General features: G+C 46.8%; 1 protein-coding gene across 1 annotated transcript in view; it reads left to right on the top strand.

Moving 5' to 3' along the window:
- LOC307207355 (uncharacterized protein) overlaps nucleotides 1–25852 on the top strand; it is a 47798-nt gene that overhangs the window by 16482 nt on the left and 5464 nt on the right. The window contains exons 4-12 of the mRNA XM_079961122.1: nucleotides 33–115; nucleotides 1756–2053; nucleotides 2914–3113; nucleotides 4420–4551; nucleotides 6191–6608; nucleotides 12196–12255; nucleotides 16492–16559; nucleotides 23074–23269; nucleotides 25279–25361. Coding sequence (XP_079817248.1) covers nucleotides 33–115; nucleotides 1756–2053; nucleotides 2914–3113; nucleotides 4420–4551; nucleotides 6191–6608; nucleotides 12196–12255; nucleotides 16492–16559; nucleotides 23074–23269; nucleotides 25279–25361 — 1538 coding nt within the window. The remainder of the gene's footprint in view (nucleotides 1–32; nucleotides 116–1755; nucleotides 2054–2913; nucleotides 3114–4419; nucleotides 4552–6190; nucleotides 6609–12195; nucleotides 12256–16491; nucleotides 16560–23073; nucleotides 23270–25278; nucleotides 25362–25852) is intronic.

The following is a 25852-nucleotide window of genomic DNA, read 5'->3' on the forward strand; positions in this document are numbered from 1 at the left end:
AAGCTAGCGATATAATCTCTGTGTCTTTTTAGTTGCAACGGCCAATGAGTATGCTTGCAAAGGGTTGGACAAATTGGAAGAGAAACTGCCTATTTTGCACCAGCCGTCGGAGAAGGTTAGTAACTTTTTCCTTCTTTCCCGACATGCTCTGCTCAGTGGTACATTATCTGCGTTGAATGCAGAAAGTTCAATTCCAGGCTCCCTAAAACCATGGAGGGTGGCTGCCAATCCGTGTAGGCAATACTGTACTCTGTGGACCTCTGATCTGATTTTTCCTATGTATTTAAATCTGCCCTTTTTTATATACAGAGGTACCTTGGTTCTCAAACTTAATCCGTTCCGGAAGTCCGCTCCAAAAACCAAAGCGTTCCAAAAACAAGGCGCGCTTTCCCATAGAAAGTCAGGCAAAACGGATTAATCCGTTCCAGACTTTTAAAAACAACCCCTAAAACGGCAAGTTAACATGAATTTTACTACCTAACAAGACCACTGATCCATAAAACGGAAGCAACCAACAATGTACTGCGGTCACACAATCAATGCATCGGTAGCTGGACTGGGTTCCACACAGTCACAAAAACAAAACAAAAGAAACACAAAAACAGAAAGGCGAAATAAATAGCGAAAACAGACAGACCTCAGCGTAACACTCAAAACAGAGCACGTTCGGCTTCTGAAAAATGTTCGCAAACCGGAACACTTACCTATTTTTTGCTCTATAAGACTCACTTTTTCCCTCCTAAAAAGTAAGGGGAAATGTGTGTGTCTTATGGAGCGAATGCAGGCTGCGCAGCTATCCCAGAAGCCAGAACAGCAAGAGGGAGCGCTGCTTTCACTGCGCAGCGATCCCTCTTGCTGTTCTGGCTTCTGAGATTCAGAATATTTTTTTTCTTGTTCTCCTCCTCCAAAAACTAGGTGCGTCTTGTGGTCTGGTGCGTCTTATAGAGCAAAAAATGCGGTACTTCCGGGTTTGCAGTTTTTGGGTTCCAAGTTGTTTGAGGACCAAGGCGTTTGAGGACCAGGGTACCACTGTAATCACAGGGACTAGAATCCTGCATTGTTTTTTAGAAGAGCTCATTGGAAGGCCATCTGCTCTCTCTCCCCCTGCCTGAAACCCTAGCTGAGAGCTAGCAGAGCAGTTCTAGCTAAAAGCTGGTCAAACAAAGAATGAAGTCAAAAAGAGGGAGGTGTGCTGTGTGACTCGTCCTGTTATTACCTGGACAGGTAAGGTCACGCCCACCTTCTATCACATGCAAAAGGAAGGATGCTCCAGCCAGGAGGAACAGGAAATTTTGACTGGCTGGACCAAACATTCCCTCGCATGTCTTCTCTAGCATTACAAGGAATGTTGTACTTGACTGCCTCTCATGGATCACATGCCATAATGTAAACAGCAACCTGCTTTATTGTTCTGTTGCACAGCAAGATTCTGCTGGTGCAAAACTCTTAACTCGCCGCCATGTTCAAGAAACTCTTGGAGCTGGAATGTCAGGAACACGCCGTCATATTTTATCTTGCAGAGTAGAGACCGACTCTCGCATGATGGGAACTTATCCCTGTCTGTGACGTAGGATTGCTTCTCCCCACAGGTTAGGGGGCACAATACTTGCCTGACCCTGGACGCTAGCAACCCACTCTGCGCCACTGCTAAAGATTGAAATGGAAACATCCAACCATTTCTGCCGCATTTGCCAGAGTGAAACCTCCTGTCTGGTGCAAACTTTGGTGCATAGCATTTTGCTCACAATTTTCCAGGTGGTCGCAGACACAAAGGAGCTGGTCTCCACCAAAGTGACTGGGGCCCGGGACACTGTCTCCGGTACCCTCAACGGGGCGAAGGATGCTGTGGCCGGCGGTGTGAGCGGGGTGGTGGAAATGGCCAAAGGGGCAGTACACGGCGGCGTGGAGATGACCAGATCGGTGGTGGCTGGCAGTGTGAACACCGTTCTGGGGTCCAGAGTGGGTCAGATGGTCACCACTGGCATGGATGTGGTCCTGGGCAAGTCTGAAGAGCTGGTGGACCATTATCTCCCAATGACAGACAAAGAACTGGGTAGGTATAATCCTCGTTAAGAGGATTCCTTTATTCGTATCATTCGTTAAATTTATAGGCTGCCCTCCCTCCCAAAGTTACTCAGGGCAGCAAACACACAGGCAGTCAAGCAATAAAATATATTAAAAACCAATTCCTGGACAAATGCAGACCGGAAAAGATACCTGCTTTCGTTTTTTTGCCATTTTTTTTTCCAAAAAAAATCACAAATCAGCACCAAATTAATTCAGATTTAAAAGTTGACTTCCCACTCTGCTCCTTAATGTTTCACTTCCCTCCCTCACTTGCTGCTCAGTGTTACATACATTTCCAAATTACATTTCAAGAACTTAAAATATTTGAGTGTTTTATCCTTATTTTTTCCGATTTTCCTCCACTGCTTTCGGTTTTCTTGATGAACCGCTGTGCTCGCCCATTATCTGCACATTGTTTTTATATATGCCGCTCAGAAATAATTAAGAGGTTGGTTAGATGTTTTAAATAAATATTTAGAAGATATGAGAGAGAGCATCTGCCTGATATTTAACAGGAGGGGGTTACGTTTATCATACTATATATATTTATGCCCCCCTGTCTGAACGGTTACTCTGTGCTCACCATGAACCGGGATGTCACCAGTTGGTCCTAGAGGTCCCAAGTCCCTGATGGGGCAGAGTAGGGACCGCCTCTCACATGGTGGGAACTTTCACCTGAACTTTCCCTTTTCTGCCGCATTTGCCAGAGTGAAACCTCCCGTCTGGTGCAAACTTCTGTGCATAGCATTTTAAGTACTAGGCCTTCAAACATAGCGTTTTGTGCATATTGAACTGATACCTTTAACTCCACCATAACCATAACCACCACCCCACTCTCATTTCCAGCTGAACTCGCTACCTCCGTCGAAGGTTTTGAAATCGCCACCGTGGAGCAGCAGAAGGAGCAGAGGAGCTACTTTGTGCGCCTGGGGTCTCTCTCGGCCAAACTCCGTCACCGAGCCTACCAGCACTCTCTGGGCAAGCTGAGGGATGCCAAGCAGAGTACCCAAGATGCCCTCGCCCAGCTGCACCAAACCATCGAGCTGGTAAGAATGCCCTGAAAACAGATCCAGAACCTTTTATTTCTAATCTATACTCTACGCACTCCTTAACTGGGCCGGGGCTGCTTACGTCTGGGGTGGCGGACATGTGGTTTATTGGGATATTTTGCTATTGTGTATTTTGTGGGGGGTTATGCTGTAAACCACCCTATGCACTTAATAAATAATAGTGGTTTACAGATTGAGAAGTGCCCATTGGTTGAGCTGCTATGATGTCACGTAAGGCACATTTCAGCTGCCCAGGGTGAAGGTTCCACCGACGCAATGTTGGCAAACGATTAGAGGGGTTGGATTGAATGGGTAGAAGACGCACGGGATCTAGGGCATAAAGGAGAGCTTGCCAGAACAGACCAGTGGTCTAGTGATCACCCAGATTCTTCTGGGAATCTGGCAAGCAGGGCACAAGCACAGCAAGTTTCTGATTCCCTGAAACCAGTATTCCGAGCCCTGCCACATCTGACGGTGGATGAGGAACACAGCCATCGTCCCTAGGATCTGCTGATAGCCTTCTGTCCCATCCAGTCCACAACCCTATTTTAAAGCCACCCAAGGTTCTGTCTGTCACGGCCTCCTGTGGCAGAGAGTTCCGCAGTTCAGTTGTCAGAATAAGGACTTCCTTTTGCCCGCCCTTTCTCTTCCCACACCCAGCTTCGTGGGTGCCCACTGCCCTCTAATGTTGTGAGAGAAGCTCTCCTCTGTCCACGTTCAGGGCGCACAGCGGTGGGTTGGGGACGGAGGTTCGGGGCTTGGGGGATGGCATGTGCACTGGGAGGCTGGAACGGAGTGAGATTTAACCAGGCGATGTTTGAGGACCCTGGTGAAAACAACCGCATGGACCACAGAGACGTTGGAGTTGGTAAGCAATGGCTGCATTGCATGGAGGCATAAAACAATTCTCCATCCACATCAGGCCTTGTCTATACATAACTCGGAGCGCAGTGCTGATGACGTTTAGGTTTCAGGTTCAATCTGCCGCATTCACCAGAGTGAAACCTTTTGAAAACGGATGATCTTTGGGGTTCTGCCCAACTCCATGATTCTATACAAGGTGCAGGGGAACCTGTTGCCCTCCAGACGTTGCAGAACCACAGCTCCCATTGTCCTTGGCCATTCTTGCTGAGGCTGATGGGAGTTGTAGTCCCACGCCATCTCGAGAGCCAAAGGGTTTCCCTTGACCGATAAGCAATAGCCGGTGCAGGAGAACGACTGGGTTTTTATTTATTTTTTTAAACGAAAAGAAAAGCAAGCTTCTGGTGTGGTTCCCCTCCCACCCTTTCTTGTCCCTTGTCAGATGGAACATGTCAAACAGGGAGTGGACCACAAGCTACATGGCGGCCAAGAGAAGCTGCATCAGATGTGGCAGGATTGGAACCAGAAGCAAGCTCAAAGCGATGAGCCACAACACTCCTTGGCACAGCCAGAGGTAGATCCTCCCTTTCGCTCAGGGGGGCGGGTGGGGAGACCAGCCCCATCTAAAAACAAATGACCAGTTAACCCCCACCCCCACTCCAAAAAGGATCCCTTGAGAGACAACCCTGCGATCAAGAATCTGATGTTGTACACCAGGGGTCAGCAAACTTTTTCAGTATTATTTTCTTACCTGCACTGGTGTAGTCCTTGTTTCGATGGGGGGGCTTTTATCCATTGCCGCAGTCACACAATCAGTCCATCAGTAGCTCAACTGGGTTCCGCACAGTCACAGAAATAAACTACCGTATTTTCTGCTCTATAAGACTCACTTTTTCCCTCCTAAAAAGTAAGGGGAAATGTGTGTGCGTCTTATGGAGTGAATGCAGGCTGTGCAGCTATGCCAGAACAGAAAGAGGGATTGCTGTTTTCACTGCACAGCGATCCCTCTTACTGTTCTGGCTTCTGAGATTCAGAAATTTTTTTTTTCTTGTTTTCCTCCTCCAAAAACTAGGTGCATCTTGTGGTCTGGTGCGTTTTTTCTTGTTTTCCTCCTCCAAAAACTAGGTGCATCTTGTGGTCTGGTGCGTCTTATAGAGCGGAAAATACAGTAACCAAAAAAGCCTCAAAAACACAAAATAAATGGCAAAAACAAAAGTACCAGACTTAATCCGTTCCGGAAGTCTGTTTGACTTCTGAAATGTTCGAAAACCAAGGCGCGGCTTCCGATTGGTGCAGGCGCCCCGGAAACCATAGCCGACAGCCGCATCGGACATTCAGCTTCTGACAAATGTTCGAAACCCGGAACAATTCCTTCCAGGTTTCCGGTGTTTGAGAAGCAAGACATTTGAGAACCAAGGTACCTCTGTAGATTTTGATCAAAGGCAAAGGTTCTAGACACTCTTGAGGTGGAAGTAACGCCGGTTTCTAGAAGGGGGGGGGTGCGCAAGGTTGCCAATGTGGTTCCATGTTTCTCACGGAGGACCTTAAGGTCCATAAATAGCAACACCCTAGAGCAACACCCGGGCCCTTAGGAAGTCATATTATCCTCAACCAGAGGCAGGGCCTTTTCAACACTGGCTCCATGAGACCAGGGCCCTGCGGGATCTGATTTCTTTCTGCAGGGCCTGTAAGACAGAGTTGTTCCGCCTGGCCTTTGGCTTAGAATCAATTTGATTCCCTCCCCCTCTTTCTTTTTTCCTTTCTCCTCCTGTGATGAGGCTGCATTTTAATGCTTTAATTGTTTTAATGTTGTACAGTGGTACCTCGGGTTACATACGCTTCAGGTTACATACGCTTCAGGTTACAGACTCCGCTAACCCAGAAATAGTGCTTCAGGTTAAGAATTTTGCTTCAGGATGAGAACAGAAATCGTGCTGCGGCAGCAGCAGGAGGCCCCATTAGCTAAAGTGGCGCTTCAGGTTAAGAACAGTTTCAGGTTAAGTACGGACCTCCGGAACGAATTAAGTCCTTAACCCGAGGTACCACTGTATTTTAATCTTGTTTTTTTTAAGTTGTATTTCAATCAACTTGTTTTTATTATTGGTTGTAAGCTGCTCTGAGCCCGGTCTTGGCTGGGGAGGGTGGGGTATAAACAAAAATTATTATTATTATTATTATTATTATTATTATTATTATTATTATTATTCTCCCAGGTGGAATCCCAGTCTCTCGCCCTGCTCAGGGGTCTCACCCAGCAGCTGCAGCTCTCCTGCGTGACCCTCGTGTCCAGCGTCCAAGGCCTTCCCTCCGGAATCCAGGACAGAGTCCAACAGGTCCGCCAAACCGTCGAGGGTCTCCACTCCTCCTTCTCCGGGGCTCGCTCCTTCCAAGACGTGCCGGCCGCCCTCCTGAGCCAGAGCCGCGAGAGGATCGCCAAGGCGCGTAGCTCAATGGATGAGATGTTGGACTATGTCGTGCAAAACGTCCCCCTCCCGTGGGTGGTGGGGCCCTTTGCGCCCAACCTGGTGGAGCTTCCAGAGGCAGAGGGAGTTGGCTCCCAGGTACAGGAAGACCATGCCGAAAAGCCTAAGACCCCGCAAAAGGAGCCGTCCGAACCGGAGAAGGAACTTTAGATCTTCCGTGCTGTGCTTTTCGGAAATCTGCGGCGGCTGCAGAGAACCCTTGGGAACCGTAGTATTGCAAGGAAGTCGAGAATACCGAACCTGTAGCCCTCCAGATGTTGTGGCTCTCAGCTCCCAGGACATCTGGAGGACCATAGGTTCCCCGTCTCAAAGACCTGGTGCTTTTTTATTTTCTTCTTGCAGAACTAGAGTTCCCAGGTGTTTCTGGGTGCGCAGAGGTTCAAACAGCACCTGTTGTAATTTAGATGTGCCTTTTTGGAATGCTGAATGGTGGCGGCAACGAAAAAATGGTCTGCTTTGTGTTTTTGTGTGTTTGACGAATACATCTCCCATCCTCTAGAAAGAGAATATTGTCCTATTCCCCCACTTAGTCCCTCGCAAATAGCTCAGAACTCTGAAATTTTGAAATGGAAGGAGAAGGGGCCTTGGGTAAGTTACTTACCCAATCTGGGGGCCACTAGAATTTTTGGAATTTACTATTAAAAAAAAAAAAGGAGAGAAAAATGGTTTTCTCAAGCTAAGTTCTACTCAAGAGTTAACCGACTGGAATTAACGGTCCGAAGCAATGGGTTGCATCTACTGCTGGCCCTACTCCCGAGTAGACCCGTGCCCAGCATGTCATGGTTCTACTTCTGAGTAGGACTGACAGTGGCTGCAAACCTCTTGAAACGACTGAAGCAAGTGAGCTATGGGCATTATTTTCAGCTAGTCTACTCTTGAGTAAGACTAACACTGGCCATGATCTAACACGGAATTGTAGAGTTGGAAGGGATCCATGACGGTCCTCTAACTAGTCCAGCCCCCTTCAACGTAGGAAACTTTTGTATAACTTGGGACTCGAACCCACGACCCCTGGGATTAGGGGGTCTTATGCCCTATTGACTAAGCTATCTGTGTGTGCCCTGTAAATCTTGGTTTTCTTGATTTAGATTCAGGAAATCCCAATGCTTTTAACGTAGGTTTGAACTATTGTTTTAACTATTAGTGAAATGTCTCCTCCTTCACTCTTGCCCTACCCGGTTGTGGCTTTCAGTTTTTGACAATATTTCTCTTCCTTACCCCCCCCCCCTCCTCAATTTCTCAAGTTTCTTCCCAATGCCATGGGGGTGAAAAAAAGACCCCACCCTTCTCTTAATGTGGTTCCAGCATGAATCTTGCGTAGCCTCTGTTGGTGGCCTTTCTTTTGTAACACCACAATTCCTCTAGTCTTGCTGCTGCCCTCTGGGGTGGAAAACTGCTCTTTAGTGCTCATTCAGAGCAAACAGCCGTTCAGGTTTCCAGTGGGTTGCTGTTTGTTCCTATTTTGAGCTAAAGAGCAGGGTTTGTTTGTTTTTTTCTGGAAAGGACAAAGAGGCAACCACTTGGAACTGTCCGAGTGCAGGTCAAGAGGAACTTTGGGTGGGCCCTGGAATCAACGCCGGTCCCGAGAAATGCAGCCTAAAGTGCCGCTAACGTTTTTGTACCTCCGTAGAATTGTTTTACTTCCAGAATAAAGAAATGACGACTTTTGAGCTGTGGATCTCTCAGCGGTTTTTGATACCATCGACCAGGGTCTCCTCCTGGACTGTCCAGGATAATAATAATAATAATAATAATAATTTTATTATTTTTACACTGTCCAGCTTCCCACAAATAAAAAAGCATAATAAAACATCAGGCATTAAAAGCATTAAAAGCCTCCTGATACAGGGCTACCTTCAGGTGTCTTCTAAAAGTCATGCCGTTCTTTATCTCCTTGACATCTGACGGGAGGGCATTTCAGAGGGAGGGTGCCACTACTGAGAAGGCCCTCTGCCTGGTTCCCTGTTACCTCACCTCTCGCAGTAAGAGAACCACCAGAAGGCCTTCAGAGCTGGACCTCAGTGTCCGGGCTGAATGATGGGGGTGGAGACGCTCCTTCAGGTCTACTGGGCCGAGGCCATTGAGGGCTTTCAAGGTCAGCACCAACACTTTGAACTGTGCTCAGAAATGTCCTGGGAGCCAATGTAGGTCTTTCAGGACTGGTGTTATATGGTCCTGGCGGCTGCTCCCAGTCACCAGTCTGGCAGCCACCTTATTGTTTGTTATTTCTGTAAAGGTAAAGGTAAAGGTACCCCTGCCCGTACGGGCCAGTCTTGACAGACTCTGGGGTTGTGCGCCCATCTCACTTAAGAGGCCGGGGGCCAGCGCTGTCCGGAGACACTTCCGGGTCACGTGGCCAGCGTGACATCGCTGCTCTGGCCAGAGCCAGAGCCGCACACGGAAACGCCGTTTACCTTCCCGCTGGTAAGCGGTCCCTATTTATCTACTTGCACCCGGAGGTGCTTTCGAACTGCTAGGTTGGCAGGCGCTGGGACCGAGCAGCGGGAGCGCACCCCGCCGCAGGGATTCGAACCGCCGACCTTTCGATCGGCAAGCCCTAGGCGCTGAGGCTTTAACCCACAGCGCCACCTGCGTCCCTTGTTATTTCTGAGTTACCTTCAAAGGTAGCTCCACGAAGAGCACTTTGCTGTAGTCCAAGCGGGAGATAACCAGAGCATGCACCACTCTGGCAAAAGAGTGCGCAGACAGGCAGGGTCTCATCCAGCATGCCAGATGGTGCTTGTAGATTCAACACTCCCCTCCTGGGTTTTCCAGTAACAGGAATTTGGAGGCATATTCAGACTACATTATAAGTCCCTGCCTCATTCGTTTGTTCTTGTGACCATGTTGATGGTCAATAATTATAGTAATAATTTATTTCTATGCCACCTATCTGAGTGGGTTACCCCAGCCACTCTGGGCGGCTCACAACAAAAAATAGTAAAAACACAATACAAAACTTCCCTGAACAGCTTTATATTTTTAAGAAAAGAATCTCAAAGCGGTTACAAACATACCTCAAAGATAAATCAATACAGAATAAAACGTCGCTGAAGAAAATATACTTTCAAAGCAACGCAATGAACAAAACACATTCTCTTTTTTTTTAATTGCTTTTTATTAAATTTTTCACAAACAAAAATAAAACAACCTTTTACAGTCATCATCTTATGTCATCTTATTTACACTGCATATATTCATGCCCAGACTTCCTTCCTTCCCACTTCGGTTTTCTTAATATATGTCTCCTCTTGTAGATTCTTATTCACCTTCCATACACATCACAGGATTTATATCAACCCTGCTGTAGTCTTTAAACTTCTACAGTTACATCTTATATATGCCACATATTTACCCCACTGTTCTTCAAACTTTGTCCCTTTTTGGTCTCGAATTCTGTAGGTTATTTTACCTAATTCTGTATACTCAAAAAATTTAGCCTGCCATTCCATTATCGTTGGCGTCTCCTGTAATTTCCATTTTTGAGCTACCAGTATTCTAGCTGCTGGAGTAGCATATTGGAATAATTTATGGTCGTCCTCCTTAACTTCCTCCCCTATGATCCCTAATAGAAAAGCTTCCGGTTTTTTCGGGAATGTGTACTTAAGAAGTTTCTTCAGTTCATTATATATTAAGTCCCAATTTTTTTTCATCTTTTCACACTCCCACCACATGTGGTAGAGATCCCCATCTTTTACAAAAAACGCATTCTCTTAAATGTTTTCAAAATAAAACATTATGAAGAGGTCGAGCACAGAATGCACAATGAACGCAGCAAAGTTAAAACGCACACAATATTTCGCTTAAATATTTTGTTGTTGTTTTTTTAAATTTTATTCCAATTTTAAAAGTTACAAAAAGAAAACACTAAATTCACACTAAATACAAACAGACAAAAAAAAAGTAAGAAAAACAACACAGAAAAATACGAACAAAAAACAAAACAAACCTTCCCGTAACTTATTTTTCATCTACTTATTTCCTTGACCACCTCACACCTCCCTTTTTTGTATTCTAGTTCAATTAGATGTTTCAGCAAATCCTTCCAACTTTGTTTTTATCCTAATAATTTATCTTGATATACTGTTATTCACGTCTTTCACAAATTAAAAAGTCAATTTCGCTTAAATATTTTGAAATGAAACTTTGCTGAAGGTCTTCCCTGGCTTCTTCCACAGCGTCTACTTTCGTAGCTGGAGTCAGTCCGGGTCCCGGCTTCCCAGGCCAGTAAGGAGGAGAGGTCCTGCGAGACTCACAGCCAAAATTATGGCCAAGTCTCTTCTGGCAGGCTCCTTGCGCCTTTTGTACACAACATACACAAAGTTCGCATTTGAAGTCTCCTCCCATATCACAGCCTCTGCGCCTGTGGGATTTCTGCCTGCAGTGCTGTAACATGCCACCCGTAACACTAGCACCAGGAGTTAAAGGTAAAGGTACCCCTGCCCGTACGGGCCAGTCTTGACAGACTCTGGGGTTGTGCGCCCATCTCACTTAAGAGGCCAGGGGCCAGCGCTGTCCGGAGACACTTCCGGGTCACGTGGCCAGCGTGACATCGCTGCTCTGGCCAGAGCCAGAGCCGCACACGGAAACGCCGTTTACCTTCCCGCTGGTAAGCGGTCCCTATTTATCTACTTGCACCCGGAGGTGCTTTCGAACTGCTAGGTTGGCAGGCGCTGGGACCGAGCAGCGGGAGCGCACCCCGCCGCAGGGATTCGAACCGCCGACCTTTCGATCGGCAAGTCCTAGGCGCTGAGGCTTTAACCCACAGCGCCACCTGCGTCCCGGTAGCACCAGGAGTAAAGGTAAAAAGACCCCTGACCATTAGGTCCAGTCGTGGCTGACTCTGGGGTTGCAGTGCTCATCTTGTTTTATTGGCCAAGGGAGCCGGCGTACAGCTTCCGGGTCATGTGGCCAGCATGACTAAGCCGCTTCTGGCGAACCAGAGCAGCGCACGGAAACGCCGTTTACCTTCCTGCCACAGCGGTACCTATTTATCTACTTGCACTGGCGTGCTTTCGAACTGCTAGGTTGGCAGGAGCAGGGACTGAGCTCACCCCATCGCGGGGACTTGAACCGCTGACCTTCTGATCGGCAAGTCATAGGCTCTGTGGTTTAACCCACAGCGCCACCCGCGCCCCAGCACTAAGAGTTATCTCTGGGGTAAAAAGGAATCTCTGAGCATAAGCAGAGTGGCGTTTCCACACTTCCCTGCACTCCACAATTTATCTGTGTCTCTGGTCAGACTGGAGAGCTGCAGTCTCCACCCGAATCATAAGCACATGTTTACTCAAAAGTAAGTCCCGCTGTCTTCAAGAGGGGAGCTACTCCCAGGGAGATTGTGCCAACCAAGGAATCCAGCAGGGCTTACTCCGAAGTAAAGGAGGCATAGGATTGCAATTTTTCTTTTTTTTTTGCTTATCAGCTTCATAGTTGTATCAGGAACCATTTTTTAAACTTGATTTTTTCAGCAAGAGGGAATGACAGCAGTGCCTGCCAGTGCTACAGAAGATCGCAACGTCGGCTCCGAATTCGCCCACTTCCACTTTCATTTCCTCCAGCGGGGGTGGAGCTTCACTTTGCTCGTTTTGAACCAAACTTTCAGGAACTGGAGGGGAAAATCGCCTTCTCCCCCACCCTTCCCCTCTAACCCCACCCACATTCCGGAGCTCACATGATGCTTGTTTGCTCCTGATTGCAGACAACGAGAAAGGGGAGTCACTCCGGAGTATATTAAGCGGTGGGCGCGGGCGTGTCTCTTACAGTTGCTGGAGCTGAAACTCCGTCGGACCCATCAGGTGAGCTGAAAGACTTTACAGTATAGTTTCTCTCTTTCTCTCTTTCTCTCTCCCTCTTTCTCCCTCTTTCTCCCTCTTTCTTTTTCTTTCTTTCTTTCTCTCTCTTTCTTTGTCTCTCTTTCTTTCCTTCTTTCTTTCTCTTTCTCTCTCTCTCTTTCTTTCTTTCTCTTTCTCTCTCTTTCTTTCTCTCTCTCTCTTTCTTTCTCTCTCTCTCACTTTCTTTCTCTCTCTCTTTCTTTCTTTCTCTCTCTCTCTCTTTCTTTCTTTCTCTCTTTCTTTCTTTCTCTCTCTTTCTTTCTTTCCCAATTCGGGTCAGATACTTCGAGAGCAATGGTTTCACTATCCATCTCTTCTTTTAATACTATTTATGAGTCAGTCTTTGTAGGGCTGTACCTGGATTTGAAATATTTCGCTGCCTGCTGCAAGTTTTTGGGTGATGGCCAGCTTTTTAATTATTATCTCAAAGTCTAGGGATGTAACAGCTTGCTTAGTCGAGGTGTGCTTAAATCGCATTTCCCTGCACCCACCGAAATGCTGGGAACTGTAGTTCATAGGGAGCTACAGTTAACAGCATGCTTTGCAAACTAAAGTTCCCCGGATTTTGGGGGTTGGGGATAAATGTGCTTTCAGTGTGGGGGAATGAATGAGTAGGGCTTGAAGAGTAAAGTAGAGGCAAAAAAGCACCCTCTTTTCACGTATAGTATTTTAGAGTTGGAAGAGACTCTAGTCCAAACCCCTGGCATGCAGGAATCTCAACTGAAGCCCATCAATTGAATTTTATTACAGTGGTACCTCGGGTTAAGTACTTAATTCGTTCCAGAGGTCCGTACTTAACCTGAAACTGTTCTTAACCTGAAGCACCACTTTAGCTAATGGGGGTCTCCTGCTGCCGCTGCACCGCCGGAACACAATTTCTGTTCTCATCCTGAAGCAAAGTTCTTAACGTGAAGCACTATGGGTTAGCAGAGTCTGTAACCTGAAGCGTATGTAACCCGAGGTACCACTGTATTTCGGTCAGTGGCATAGCATGGGTTGTCAGCACCCGGGGCAAGGCAAGTAATTTGTGCCCCCTAACCCATGAATTTGTGCCCCCTAACCCGTGGATTTGCGCCCCCTCACCCCCAGATGTTGCGCCCGGTGCGGCCGGCCCCCCCTGCACCCCCCACGCTACGCCACTGATTTTGGTCACAGACCAGTTCCAGCCCACATACAATATCAAGGAAGTCATAGAACACAATAGGGATACATTTGAGTTTGCAATTAGGTATAACAGGGACAATACAAATTTAGCAACAGTTAAAAAAAAAATATAAATTAAAACTTAGTCACTAACATAGAACCTAAAATTATCATTTAAGGCCTTAATCATTATGATAGCACAGCATGTTCCCTAAGTTTTATGGCAATCGCACAGAATTTGGCAACCCTTAACGTGATCTCAGGATCCTTGTCCTCTACCAGGGATTTTAGACATTTGGAGATTCATTTGGAGATTTTTGCATAGCAGGGGTAATAAATACAGAGCATATAACCCCATAGAAACGGCAACGTAACAAGGCATGAAACAGTTTCTACCTCCATCAAACCGCAGGGAGAGCGCTCTCTTTTTAAAAAAAATAATATTTATTCAAATTATAAAGATTACAACGAGAAAAAATAAAAAAGCTTTCAAGTGACTTGGAATGAGACCTTGGGCTGTTATGATTAGTAATTAGGTTAAGGTAAAGAGACCTCTGACCATTAGGTCCAGTCGCGGCCAATTCTGGGGTTGCGGCGCTCATCTCGCTTTACTGGCCGAGGGAGCCGGCGTACAGCTTCCGGGTCATGTGGCCAGCAGGACTAAGCCGCTTCTGGAGAACCAGAGCAGCGCACGGAAATGCCGTTTACCTTCCCGCCGGAGCGGCACCTATTTATCTACTTGCGCTTTGACGTGCTTTTGAACTGCTAGGTTGGCAGGAGCAGGGACCGAGCAACGGGAGCTCACCCCGTCGCGGGGATTCGACCTGCCGACCTTCCGATCGGCAAGTCCTAGGCTCTGTGGTTTAACCCACAGTGCCACCCGCGTCCCATATGATTAGTAATTACTCACTGACAAATATTAACACCAGCTCAAAACAGCTTGCCATCTCAGAAATAAGGCACAAGGATCCCGAATGCCTTGGTCCTCAGACGTTTTGGCTCCTGAACGCCGCAAACCCGGATCTTAAAAACACAATCAAACATCAAACGTTAAAAACCTCCCTAAACAGGGCTGCCTTCAGATGTCTTCTAAAAGTCAGATACAGTGGTATCTCGGTTTACAAACTTAATCCGTTTCGGAAGTATGTTCTTAAAACGAAGCTGTTCTTAAACTGAAGCGCGCTTTCCCTAATGAGGCCTCCCGCCGCCAGCGCCCTTCCACTGTTCGGATTCTGTTCTTGGACCGAGGTAAAGTTCGCAAACCGGGACACTACTTCCGGTTTTGCGGAGTTCGTAAACCGAATCGTTCGTAAACAGGACTGTTCTTAAACCGAAGTACCACTGTAGTTGTTTATTCCCTTGTCATCTGATGGGAGGGTGTTCCACAGGGCAGGCGCCACCACCGAGAAGGCCCTCTGCCTGGTTCCCTGCAACCTCATTTCTCGCAGGGAGGGAACCGCCAGACGGCCCTTGGAGCTGGACCTCAGTGTCCGGGCTGAACAATGGGGGTGGCTACTATTACTTTGTTAAACGTTGGCTATCTGGTTCATCTTAAAACAACTATGATGGGTTTTGTCTTTCCAAAGAGAAGTGTGTGATGTCAAAACAGCTCTGCTTGAGTAAATGGTGGGGAGTCTTGCAAAATTTGTCTTTTTGGGTGAAGATTGCAGTCTTTCCCATCTCAGAAAATGTGGCAAGGGTAGTTGTCTAGGCTTGGTCTTGCCAAACAAAGAACCTCTGAGTTGGAGTTGTTTGCCAAGCCAGCCCACCTCCCAAAAGCAAAAGATTCTCGGGAGCCTTTATACAGAGTCAGGCCATTGGATCTTAAGACACCCAATGGCATCAACTCTCCAGGGTTCGAGGCCACAACTGGGGATGTCTGGATTTGAACTCGTGACTTTCAGCGTCCAAAGCCAATTCTGCTCTGCTGAACTTACAGCCCTTCTCCAGGACTCCTGAGTGGCTCGCGACTGATTGATTGCCATTCGGAGTCTGTTAGGTTCAGTACTCAAATCAAATCATATAGAGACAGGCTGGGAAACAGAGTTGGCATTTTGCATAAAGCAATATAAAATAAAATAAAATAAAATGCCCAGTGCCAGATTGAAGACCTCCGCTCCGAACAGGGTGGATTTGATTTAAATGAAATCGATTTAAACCACAATTTAAATCACTAGTCTGTAAGACTTGATTTGGATCCTTAATTTTTTTACAAAAAGACTCATTCTTGCTGCTTTAATCTTGAATATTTCCAACCAGATGAAGGTTTCGTTTTTGGAATAATAAATTTTCAGAGCGGTTTTTACAGTTATATCAAAAATTACCGATTTGGTTATACTATTAGAAATACATAGATGACGAAATTATTGCGAGGTTTAATAAGTTGACTTGGGCAACTTTTCTGCTGTACTTTGTTAGAAGGAGAAAAACAATCATTCCCTTCGTAACAATTTAAACCATTTATTTAACTAAAACAGTAACATTATAGCGAAGGTATCCATGTTTGTTAACATTTTGTTTAAAAAAACGTAGACTGAGTTTTAGCACACGTGGAAAACTTAAGACAAATCCTTATTTCTTAATGAATAGCCTTTGGACTATAATGTAACTTAAAGAGAAAATCTTTTTGCTCCAAAAGCATTTTATTTTAAAAATCCAGTTTTTAAAAAAACAGATTTAATTTTTTTTTAAAAAAAAATTAATTTATTTATTGATTTTTATCCACCCTGACTCCAAAGCACATCTTTTCCCATGTGGTGCACAGATTTGCAACTTAGGAAACCTTGAGCCAAGTCAAGCCCCACAGCCTCGTTCCCTGTCAAGGAAAAGATTTTCTTATTTTCTTTTTGCAAAGAGACTTGTCAGCAGCCCATGACAAAGGCCGACGTGATTCTTCCCCCGATCCCAAATCGACCTTCTGGACCTTCTGAGCTGCTAATCGCACGTGGCTGCCTTATCTCCCGGCCTCCAACTAGGGAATGTCTTTGTGGCCCTGAATTTTACCCCCAAGATTATCTCTGTATGTGTGACTCAAGAGATTTTCTTATTCCTTCTTAGCTGCAAGAATGTCGTCCTCAGAAAGCGATGCTGCCGCCTCTACAGTAACCGAAGAACAAGACCCAAAAGTAAGTGGCTGGTTTTGTTTTTTTCCAACGATTTGTCTTTTGTATAGTTCAACTTTCTTATAATTTCTATTTGGTATGTTGTTATAAACAAAATCTGCCCTTCTTCCCTTATGGGGTATTCAAGAGCCCGTATAGAGTCCTTAAGTGGGTTCCCTATCGGTAGGAGAAAATAACAGAGGCCAACCAGAGAATATTGAGAAGCAAAGCAGCTAGTAAGCCTGATCTTTATTGATCTGTTGCAACAGGGTGCTCCCCTCACACGCAGGAAAGGAGGAGGACCCAGAACCAAGGTGTGCCCGCCCTTATATAGACATTTTAAATTCTCTGCCCTGGAGCTCCAGACCACCCCCAGAAATATCATACATACATCATAGAAGGAGTGTAACCCAAGACCACCCCCCACAGACATCATAACTACATCACAGAAAAGGTGATCTACAACAGAAATCTGAGTGCGTTGTTTATATCCTGTCTGGCAGGTTACCTGTTAATGGTCACTTGAATGGATTACCTGGGGCGCCTGGCCAGTCTTTTGTAATGATAAATAGTTCCTGAGCCAGGTCACAGGCTCACCCTATTCATACACAGACATACCCTTAAGACAGGATTTGTGAACGGAAAGAAAATGGGGAGGCTTTTCTATGTTGTTGTTTTTCCTGTGTGCCAGGTTATCTGATAATGCCTTATCTCAGGGGTCAGCAAACTTTTTCAGCAAGGGGCCAGTCCACTGTCCCTCAGACCTTGTGGGGGGCCGGACTATATTTTGAAGGAAAAAAATCAACGAATTTCTATGCCCCCCCCCCCACAAAACCCAGAGATGCATTTTAAATAAAAGCACACGTTCTACTCATGTAAAAACACCAGGCAGGCCCCACAAATAACCCAGAGATGCATTTTAAACAAAAGGACACATTCTGCTGATGTAAAAACACTCTAATTCCTGAACCATCCGCGGGCCGGATTTAGAAGGCGATTGGGCCGGATCCGGCCCCCAGGCCATAGTTTGCCTACCCATGCCTTCTCTTTCCTGGTAGTCTGGCCATTCCTTTGAGATGGTGATTACCCAATTCCTGAGACAATGGGAAGGCTCCCTCACCCCCTAGGTCCTTGCAGAGAAAACATTTGGTCAGTCTGGGAGTCAAAATGGTTTCAGGACGGTCTTCCTGTGCTGATCTGTGTACGTGTTCGGTTGGTTCATATATGAACATTTATTATAGATACAGTGGTACCTCTGGTTATGTACTTTATTCGTTCTGGAGGTCCATTCTTAACCTGAAACTGTTCTTAACCTGAAGCACCACTTTAGCTAATGGGGCCTCCCGCTGCTGCCGTGCCGCCGCACGATTTCTGTTCTCATCCTGAAGCAAAGTTCTTAACCCGAGATAATATTTCTGGGTTAGCGGAGTCTGTAACCTGAAGCGTATGTAACCCGAGATACCACTGGCTTGAGTGTGAGATTTGAACCCAGGTCCTCTAGTCGGGCACTCTGACCACTGCACCACGCTGCCCTCCCTTCAAATGCCGGCGAGGGGTTGCTTGGCAGATCCTTGCACAAATTGCCGACTGCGCAGGGCAGGATTGGTGGCAAGGTCTAAGAGGGTCAGAGTTCGAAACGCGTGCGGGAGACGGCGTTCGGATCTTCCCCAGAAACAACGGGGGCAGAAAGCTTTAATAATAATAATAATAATAATAATAATAATAATAATAAATTATTATTTGTACCCTGCCAATCTGGCTGGGTTTCCCCAGCCACTCTGGGCGGCTTCCACAAAGACCAAAAATACACTAATATGTCAAACATTAAAAACTTCCCTGAACAGGGCTGCCTTCAGATGTCTTCTGAATGTCAGGTAGTTGTTTATCTCTTTGATATCTGGTGGGAGGGTGTTCCACAGGGCGGGTGCCACTACCGAGAAGGCCCTCTGCCTGGTTCCCTGTAGCTTTGCTTCTCACAATGAGGGAACTGCCAAAAGGCCCTCGGAGTCGGACCTCAGTGTCTAGGAAGAACGATGGGGGTGGAGATGCTCCTTCAGGTATACTGAATTAAAGTTAATGCTTAATACATTACTTCTGGTTAATGAGCCACTATAGCTGCCAGAGAGCTGTGAAAATTCAACTCCCAGGCTTTTTAGACCCATCTACCCATGTACTAGGGACGCGGGTGGCGCTGTGGGTTAACGATGGGGGTGGAGATGCTCCTTCAGGTATTCTGGGCTGAGGCCGTTTAGGGCTTTAAAGGTGAGCACCAACACTTTGAATTGTGCTCGGAAACGTACTGGGAGCCAATGTAGGTCTTTCAAGACCGGTGTTATGTGGTCTTGGCGGCCGGTCCCAGTCCCCAGTCTAGCTGCCGCATTCTGGATTAAGCGCTGGAGCTTGCCATTTCAAAATCTCTGCTCAAATGTGATTGCAGCAAAGTGGCACAAAGGCAGCCCCATCTCACGGGAGCAAAAGTCAAGTGCTTGGTTTGGTCTATTTCCAAGGAATTGCATTCAATGGGCTGCATTCACAACCCTCCCCAGGCCTGACTGTCTTATGGAGCGAAGCTGAAATAAGAAAACTGTCTGGTTCTATTTAGTGGCAAAGGTCAGCGCCGAAACTATGAATTGTACTTGGCAATGGCAGCCAAGGAGCAGATTGATAGGCAAGCAGGGCAACATTTAAAGTGCATTACTGCGGACTGTAAGGGACGCGGGTGGCGCTGTGGGTTAAACCACAGAGCCTAGGACTTGCCATTTAGAAGGCCGGCAGTTCGAATCCCCGCGACGGGGTGAGCTCCCGTTGCTCGGTCCCTGCTCCTGCCCACCTAGCAGTTCGAAAGGACATCAAAGCGCAAGTAGATAAATAGGTACCGCTCTGGCGGGAAGGTAAACGGCGTTTCCGTGCACTGCTCTGGTTCACCAGAAGCGGCTTAGTCATGCTGGCCACATGACCCGGAAGCTGTACGCCGGCTCCCTTGGCCAATAAAGTGAGATGAGCGCCGCAACCCCAGAGTCGGCCACGACTGGACCTAATGGTCAGGGGTCCCTTTACCTTTACCTTTTTACTGCGGACTGCAGTTAACTCTCCCTTCCCAAGAGCTGAAATTCCCAGCTCCTTTAAACTACAGTTCCCAGGAATCTTTGCCAGCAAGGGGAGACAGAAGTCGTGTGTTTTAAACACACATTGGGTGTGCTTAAATGTATATTCTCTTGCATTGCCGGTTGAGGGAACTCTAAGCGCGGCTGGTGTTTTAATATTTTTTTTGTGATAATTTTATTATTAGAACCCTGCCCATCTGACTGGGTTGGCTCAGCCACTCTGGGAGGCTTCCAGCATATACAATAACACAATAAAACATGAAACAACAAAAAACTTCCCTATGCAGGGCTGCCTTGAGGTGTCTTGTAAAGTTCTTCTGAGCTTTGCCAGTTTACAACCTCATTAGCCTGACTAGCCAACAGTGACTTTTAGTTCATAGACAGCAAATGATTCCATTGTGAGGTCGGCTGGGCCGAGAGATGACAGTGACTGTCTTCCGCTTGAGTCAGGATTCGAACTCAGGATGCTCTAATCACTGTATATGCATGACAGCACATTTTTATTATTTTTTATTACCATATTTTTCACTCTATAAGATGCACCAGACTGCAAGACGCACCTAGTTTTTGGAGGAGGAAAACAAGAAAAAAAATATTCTGAATCTCAGAAGCCAGAACAGCAAGAGGGATCGCTGCGCAGTGAAAGCAGCAATCCCTCTTGCTGTTCTGGCTTCTGGGATAGCTGCTCAGCCTGCATTCGCTCCATAAGACACACGCACACACATTTCCCCTTACATTTTAGGAGGGAAAAAGTGAGTCTTGCAGAGCAAAAAATACGGTAATTTGTATTGAAGTTTTTATCTCTACAAAATCAACAGAAAGAAAGAAACGTTTCTTTCGCATGACAGCACAATTGTCTTTCCTCTGCCCATCGACCTGCGAGCCACACTGCCCCAGTTAACCGCAATTTCTAGTTTTTCTGCAACTTTTATTGAGGGGCAAATGCCATGCTGAAACTCAGAACGCCATATATTCGGGAGACGTGGGTTCCTGCGGAGAACTAAACTGCTCTTCTTTAATCCCCTTTCTGGCTTCTACGTTCAGAGGCTCACAAATGGACTAGAGGCCAGAGTTCGAATCACGCTGCGTCATGAAACTCATGACTCCCATGCTATCTCTCGCCCCAACCTACTTTATGAGGTGAAATGTCCACGTTGCACAATCAGCTTTGATTTATTCGTTTGTTTGCAAGGGGACTGAATTGTGACAATTCAGACCTCTGCTGTGGCAGCGCTGGAAAAACTTCCTTTGCACTGGTTTCCTTTTGCAGAATCTCTTGTCTCAGATAATATTAATAATAATAATAATAATAATAAATTAATAGTTTATTATTTATTCCCCACCCATCTGGCTGAGTTTCCCCAGCCACTCTGGGCAGCTCCCAATCAAGTGTTAAAAACAATACAGTGTTAAATATTAAACACTTCCCTGAACAGGGCTGCCTTCAGATGCCTTTTAAAGAGAAGATAGCTGCTTATTTCCTTCACATCTGAAGGGGGAGGCGTTCCACAGGGCGGGTGCCACCACCGAGAAGGCCCTCTGTCTGGTTCCCTGTAACCTCACTTCTCGCAATGAGGGAACCGCCAGAAGGCCCTTGGTGCTGGATCTGTGTCCGGGGTGGACAATGGGGGTGGAGACGCTCCTTCAGGGATACCGAACCGCTTAGGGCTTTTAAGGTCAGCACCAACACTTTGAATTGTGCTCGGAAACGTACTGGGAGCCAATGCAGATCTCTCAGAACCGGTATGATGTGGTCCCAGCGGCCACTCCCAGTCACCAGTCTAGCTGCCGCATTCTGGATTAATTGCAGTTTCTGGGTCACCTTCAAAGGTAACCCCACGTAGAGCGCATTGCAGTAGTCCAAGCAGGAGATAACTAGAGCATGCACCACTCTGGTGAGACAGTCCGCAGGCAGATAGTGTCTCATCCTGTGTACCAGACACCGGGCACAGTACCAGTACCCCGGACGCAGAATTGACCTGCGCCTCCATGGACAGCTGTGAGTCCAAAATGACTCCCAGGCTGCGCACCTGGTCCTTCAGGGGCACAGTTGCCCCATTCAGGACCAGGGAATCCCCCACTGCCCCCTGTCCCCGAAAAACAGTACTTCTGTCTTGTCAGGATTCAACCTCAATCTCAATCTCAACCTTCCCTCCTTGAAGCCGCTAAGACCCACGGAACCCCACCTGGCCTCGTGGAATCATAGTCAGAAGGGACCCTGCGGGGCATCTATTCGTATTTCCCAAAGGATTATCAACGAATAATAACCGCATTGCCCGCAAAAGCCCTAAGTTTATATATCTGCGTTAATATCCTCCATTCTTTTTCTCCTCTGTCCCCAACCCAAAGAAACCCGGTCAGAATGTAGCAGGCAGGGTCTTGATGAATCTAGTTTCACCTCTTTCCATACTTTAACGCAATTGTTCTGGGAAAAAGCTGCAGTCTTTGTGTGTTAACCAAATATCCAAATATGCCAACTTTCCCCCACCCCAATGCCCGTTTTGTTTTGCAGATTTTTTTGGCCTGGATTTTAGTTTTATCTTCGTTTATATAGAAACCAGCTAAGTCTCCAAATTGTTTTATCTCCTTTCTTACCTGAGACACTGAGGTCCAGCGCCGAGGGCCTTATGGCAGTTCCCTCGTTGCGAGAAGTGAGGTTACAGGGAACCAGGCAGAGGGCCTTCTTGGTGGTGGCGCCTACCCTGTGGAATGCCCACCCATCAGATATCAAGGAAATAAACAACTGTCTGACTTTTAGAAGACATCTGAAGGCAGCCCTGTTTACGGACGTTTTTAATGTTTGATGCTGTATTGTTTTTAACACTCGATTGGGAGCTGACCAGAGTGGCTGGGGAAACTCAGCCAGATGGGTGGGGTATAAATAATAAATTGTTGTTGTTGTTGTTGTTGTTGTTGTTGTTGTTACTACTACTACTACTACTACTTGGACACGGGTGGTGCTGTGGGTTAAACCACAGAGCCTAGGACTTGCCGATCAGAAGGTTGGCGGTTTGAATCCCCGCGACGGGGTGAGCTCTTGTTGCTCAGTCCCTGCTCCTGCCAACCTAGCAGTTCGAAAGCCTGTCATGTGCAAGTAGATAAATAGGTACAGCTCTGGCAGGAAGGTAAACAGTGTTTTCGTGTGCTGCTCTGGTTCGCCAGAAGTGGCTTAGTCATGCTGGCCACATGACCCGGAAGCTGTATGCCGGCTCCCTCGGCCAATAAAGCGAGATGAGCGCTGCAACCCCAGAGTCAGTCACGACTGGACCTAATGGTCAGGGGTCCCTTTACCTATTTTTATTATTATTTTTTATTACTTACCGTCTTTGTATTTCCCAAAGGATGATCAACAAATAATAACTGCGTCGCCCGCAAAAGCCCTAAGTTTATATATCTGTGTTTATATCTTCCATTCTTTTTCTCCTCCCGGTCAGAATGTCGCGGGCAGGGTAGCCAACCTCCCGCTGGTCAGTTCCGCCTACAACATGGTCTCTGCGGCGTATACGTCCACAAAGGAAAGCCATCCCTATGTGAAATCCGTCTGCGACGTGGCCGAGAAAGGCGTCAAGACCATTGCTTCGGCGGCTGCCAGCGGCGCTCAGCCCATCTTGAGCAAACTCGAGCCCCAGAGTGAGTGGCCTCCCCAGTTGCCGGGGGGTGGAGTTTTTGCCGGGGGGTGGAGTTTTTGCCAGGGGGCGGGGGTTTTTTGCCGTCCTCCTTGCTCTGGTAGCAACGCTGCATTTTGCATTTCTGCTGCGTTTTGGAGGCCAACAGGTGACCTTGCCTTGATGATAATAATAATAATAATAATATTTTATTTATATATTTTTTAAAATAATATTTATTCAAATTTTAAAGATTACAAAGTGAAAAAAGAAAAAAGAAAATAAAAAAGACAGAAAAAATACAAACAATTGAAAAAAAAACATATCAAACCTTTACATCACTTGCTTTCATTCACTTACTTCCTTGACCTCCTCACACCTCCCATTTTTGTGTTCTAATTCAGTTAGATATTTCGGCAAATCCTTTATTTATATCCCGCCCTCCCCAGCCGAAGCTGGGCTCAGAGCGGCTAACAACAATAAAAGTAACATAGCATTCTAAAATCAGTTCATTTTAAAATCAACTCAAAATCAAATTCATGGCAACCATTGGGCTAGAGTTCTGTGAGGATAACTAAAGGAGGGGGTCAGACTGTGCCTTGGCCCAAAGGCCTGGTGGAACAGCTCTGTCTTGCAGGCCCTGCCGAAAGATGAACCTACAATCTAAAATCCAGGGTATGTCGAAAGCCCGCTTGCTTGGCTGCAGGAGTGCCAGCTTGGCCCCGCGACCGTGGGTGCCCAGGGCCGTCGGTAAACAGCCGAACCTCTTGGGCTTGCTGATCAGAAGGTCGGCGGTTCAAATCCCCGTGACGGGGTGAGCTCCCGTTGCTTGGTCCCTGCTCCTGCCAACTTAGCAGTTCGAAAGAACACCAGGGCAAGTAGATAAATAGGCACCACTGCAGCGGGAAGGTAAACAGCGTTTCCGTGCGCTCTGGTTTCCATCACGGTGTCCCGTTGCGCCAGAAGCGGTTTATTCATGCTGGCTGCATGACCCGGAAAGCTGTCTGTGGAGAAACACCGGCTCCCTCGGCTTGAAAGCGAGATGAGCGCCGCAACCCCATAGTCGCCTTGGACCTGGACTTAACCGTCCAGGGGTCCTTTACCTTTATCTTACCTTGCAGGGCCCCGGCCCCTTCATGGGGAATTTTGTGGGTGCTTGAGCACCCAGGGCCCCAGGGAGTTGGCAACTATCCTTGGTTGAAAGCTCTGGAGAACATCATTATTATCTTTTATATATTTAAGTTTCATCCTGAAAGGAAGCCCAGAGCAGTAAACCGACTCCAGGATGTTGATAATGATGATGATTAATAGTTCACCCATCTGACTGGGAAAAGTCATGGGGAGAGATTGTAAAATTTACAGCGTTCTGTGCGTTGAAGGACAACTATATGAAATTATTATTATTGTTATTGTTATTGTTAATTTATTATTTATACCCCACCCATCTGGCTGTGTTTCCCCAGCCACTCTGGGTAGCTTCCAACAAATTTAAACACAGTAAGACATCAAACATTAAAAACCTCTCTAAACAGGGCTGCCTTCAGATGTCTTCTAAAAGCCAGATAGTTCTTTATCTCCTTGACATCTGGTGGGAGGGCGTTCCACAGGGCGGGCGCCACCACCGAGAAGGCCCTCTGCCTGGTTCCCTGTAACCTCACTTCTCGCAGGGAGGGAACCGCCAGAAGACCCTCGGAGCTGGACCTCAGGGTCCCCTCTGTGGGATGCCCCCCCCATCAGATATCAGTGAAATGGGTAATTCTACAACCTTTAGAAGACATCTGAAGGCAGCCCTCTATAGGGAAGCTTTTTAACATTTAATGTTTTGTTATGTTTTTATATGTTGGAAGCCGCCCAGTGTGGCCAGAGCAAGCCAGTCAGATGGGCGTGGTACAAATAAATTATTATTATTATTATTAAGAATGTGAAAAGGTGTGGGGAAAGAAAAGTATACTATATCGCTGAAGGAATTAACAATTCCAATTCCATATATTCTTCTCTAATATATAGATATTATTGCTATTATTCCTCATTCAGTTTCAACAGCCAACGAGTTTGCCTGCAAAGGGCTGGACAAGTTGGAGGAAAACCTGCCGATTCTTCAACAGCCCACCGATAAGGTAAATAGCGATGTTCTTCCTGGAGGACAGGATTCACTGTTCCCTCTTCAAATGTCCAGGGAATTCTGCAATGTGTATTAACTCTGCAATGTCCTAGCTGGGTTAAACAAGTTAGGGAAGTCCCAAGAAGAGATTAAGGGGGCGGACTGCGGACTGCTGTTTGTTTTAAGTGCATGCACTTAATGTGAACATCAGGCTGGCTGTTGGATCAGGCCACTAATTTATTGTTTAAAGGTAAAGGGACCCCTGACCATTAGGTCCAGTCATGACCAACTCTGGGATTGCAGCGCTCATCTCGCTTTATTGGCCGAGGGAGCCGGCGTACAGCTTCCGGGTCATGTGGCCAGCATGACTAAGCCGCTTCTGGTGAACCAGAGCAGCGCACGGAAACGCCGTTTACCTTCCCGCCAGAGCGGTACCTATTTATCTACTTGCACTGGCATGCTTTTGAACTTCTAGGTTGGCAGGAGCAGGGACCGAGCAACGGGAGC

Source organism: Podarcis cretensis (genome assembly GCF_951804945.1).
Source record: "Podarcis cretensis genome assembly, chromosome: 18".
NCBI classification, from domain to species: Eukaryota; Metazoa; Chordata; class Lepidosauria; order Squamata; family Lacertidae; genus Podarcis; species Podarcis cretensis.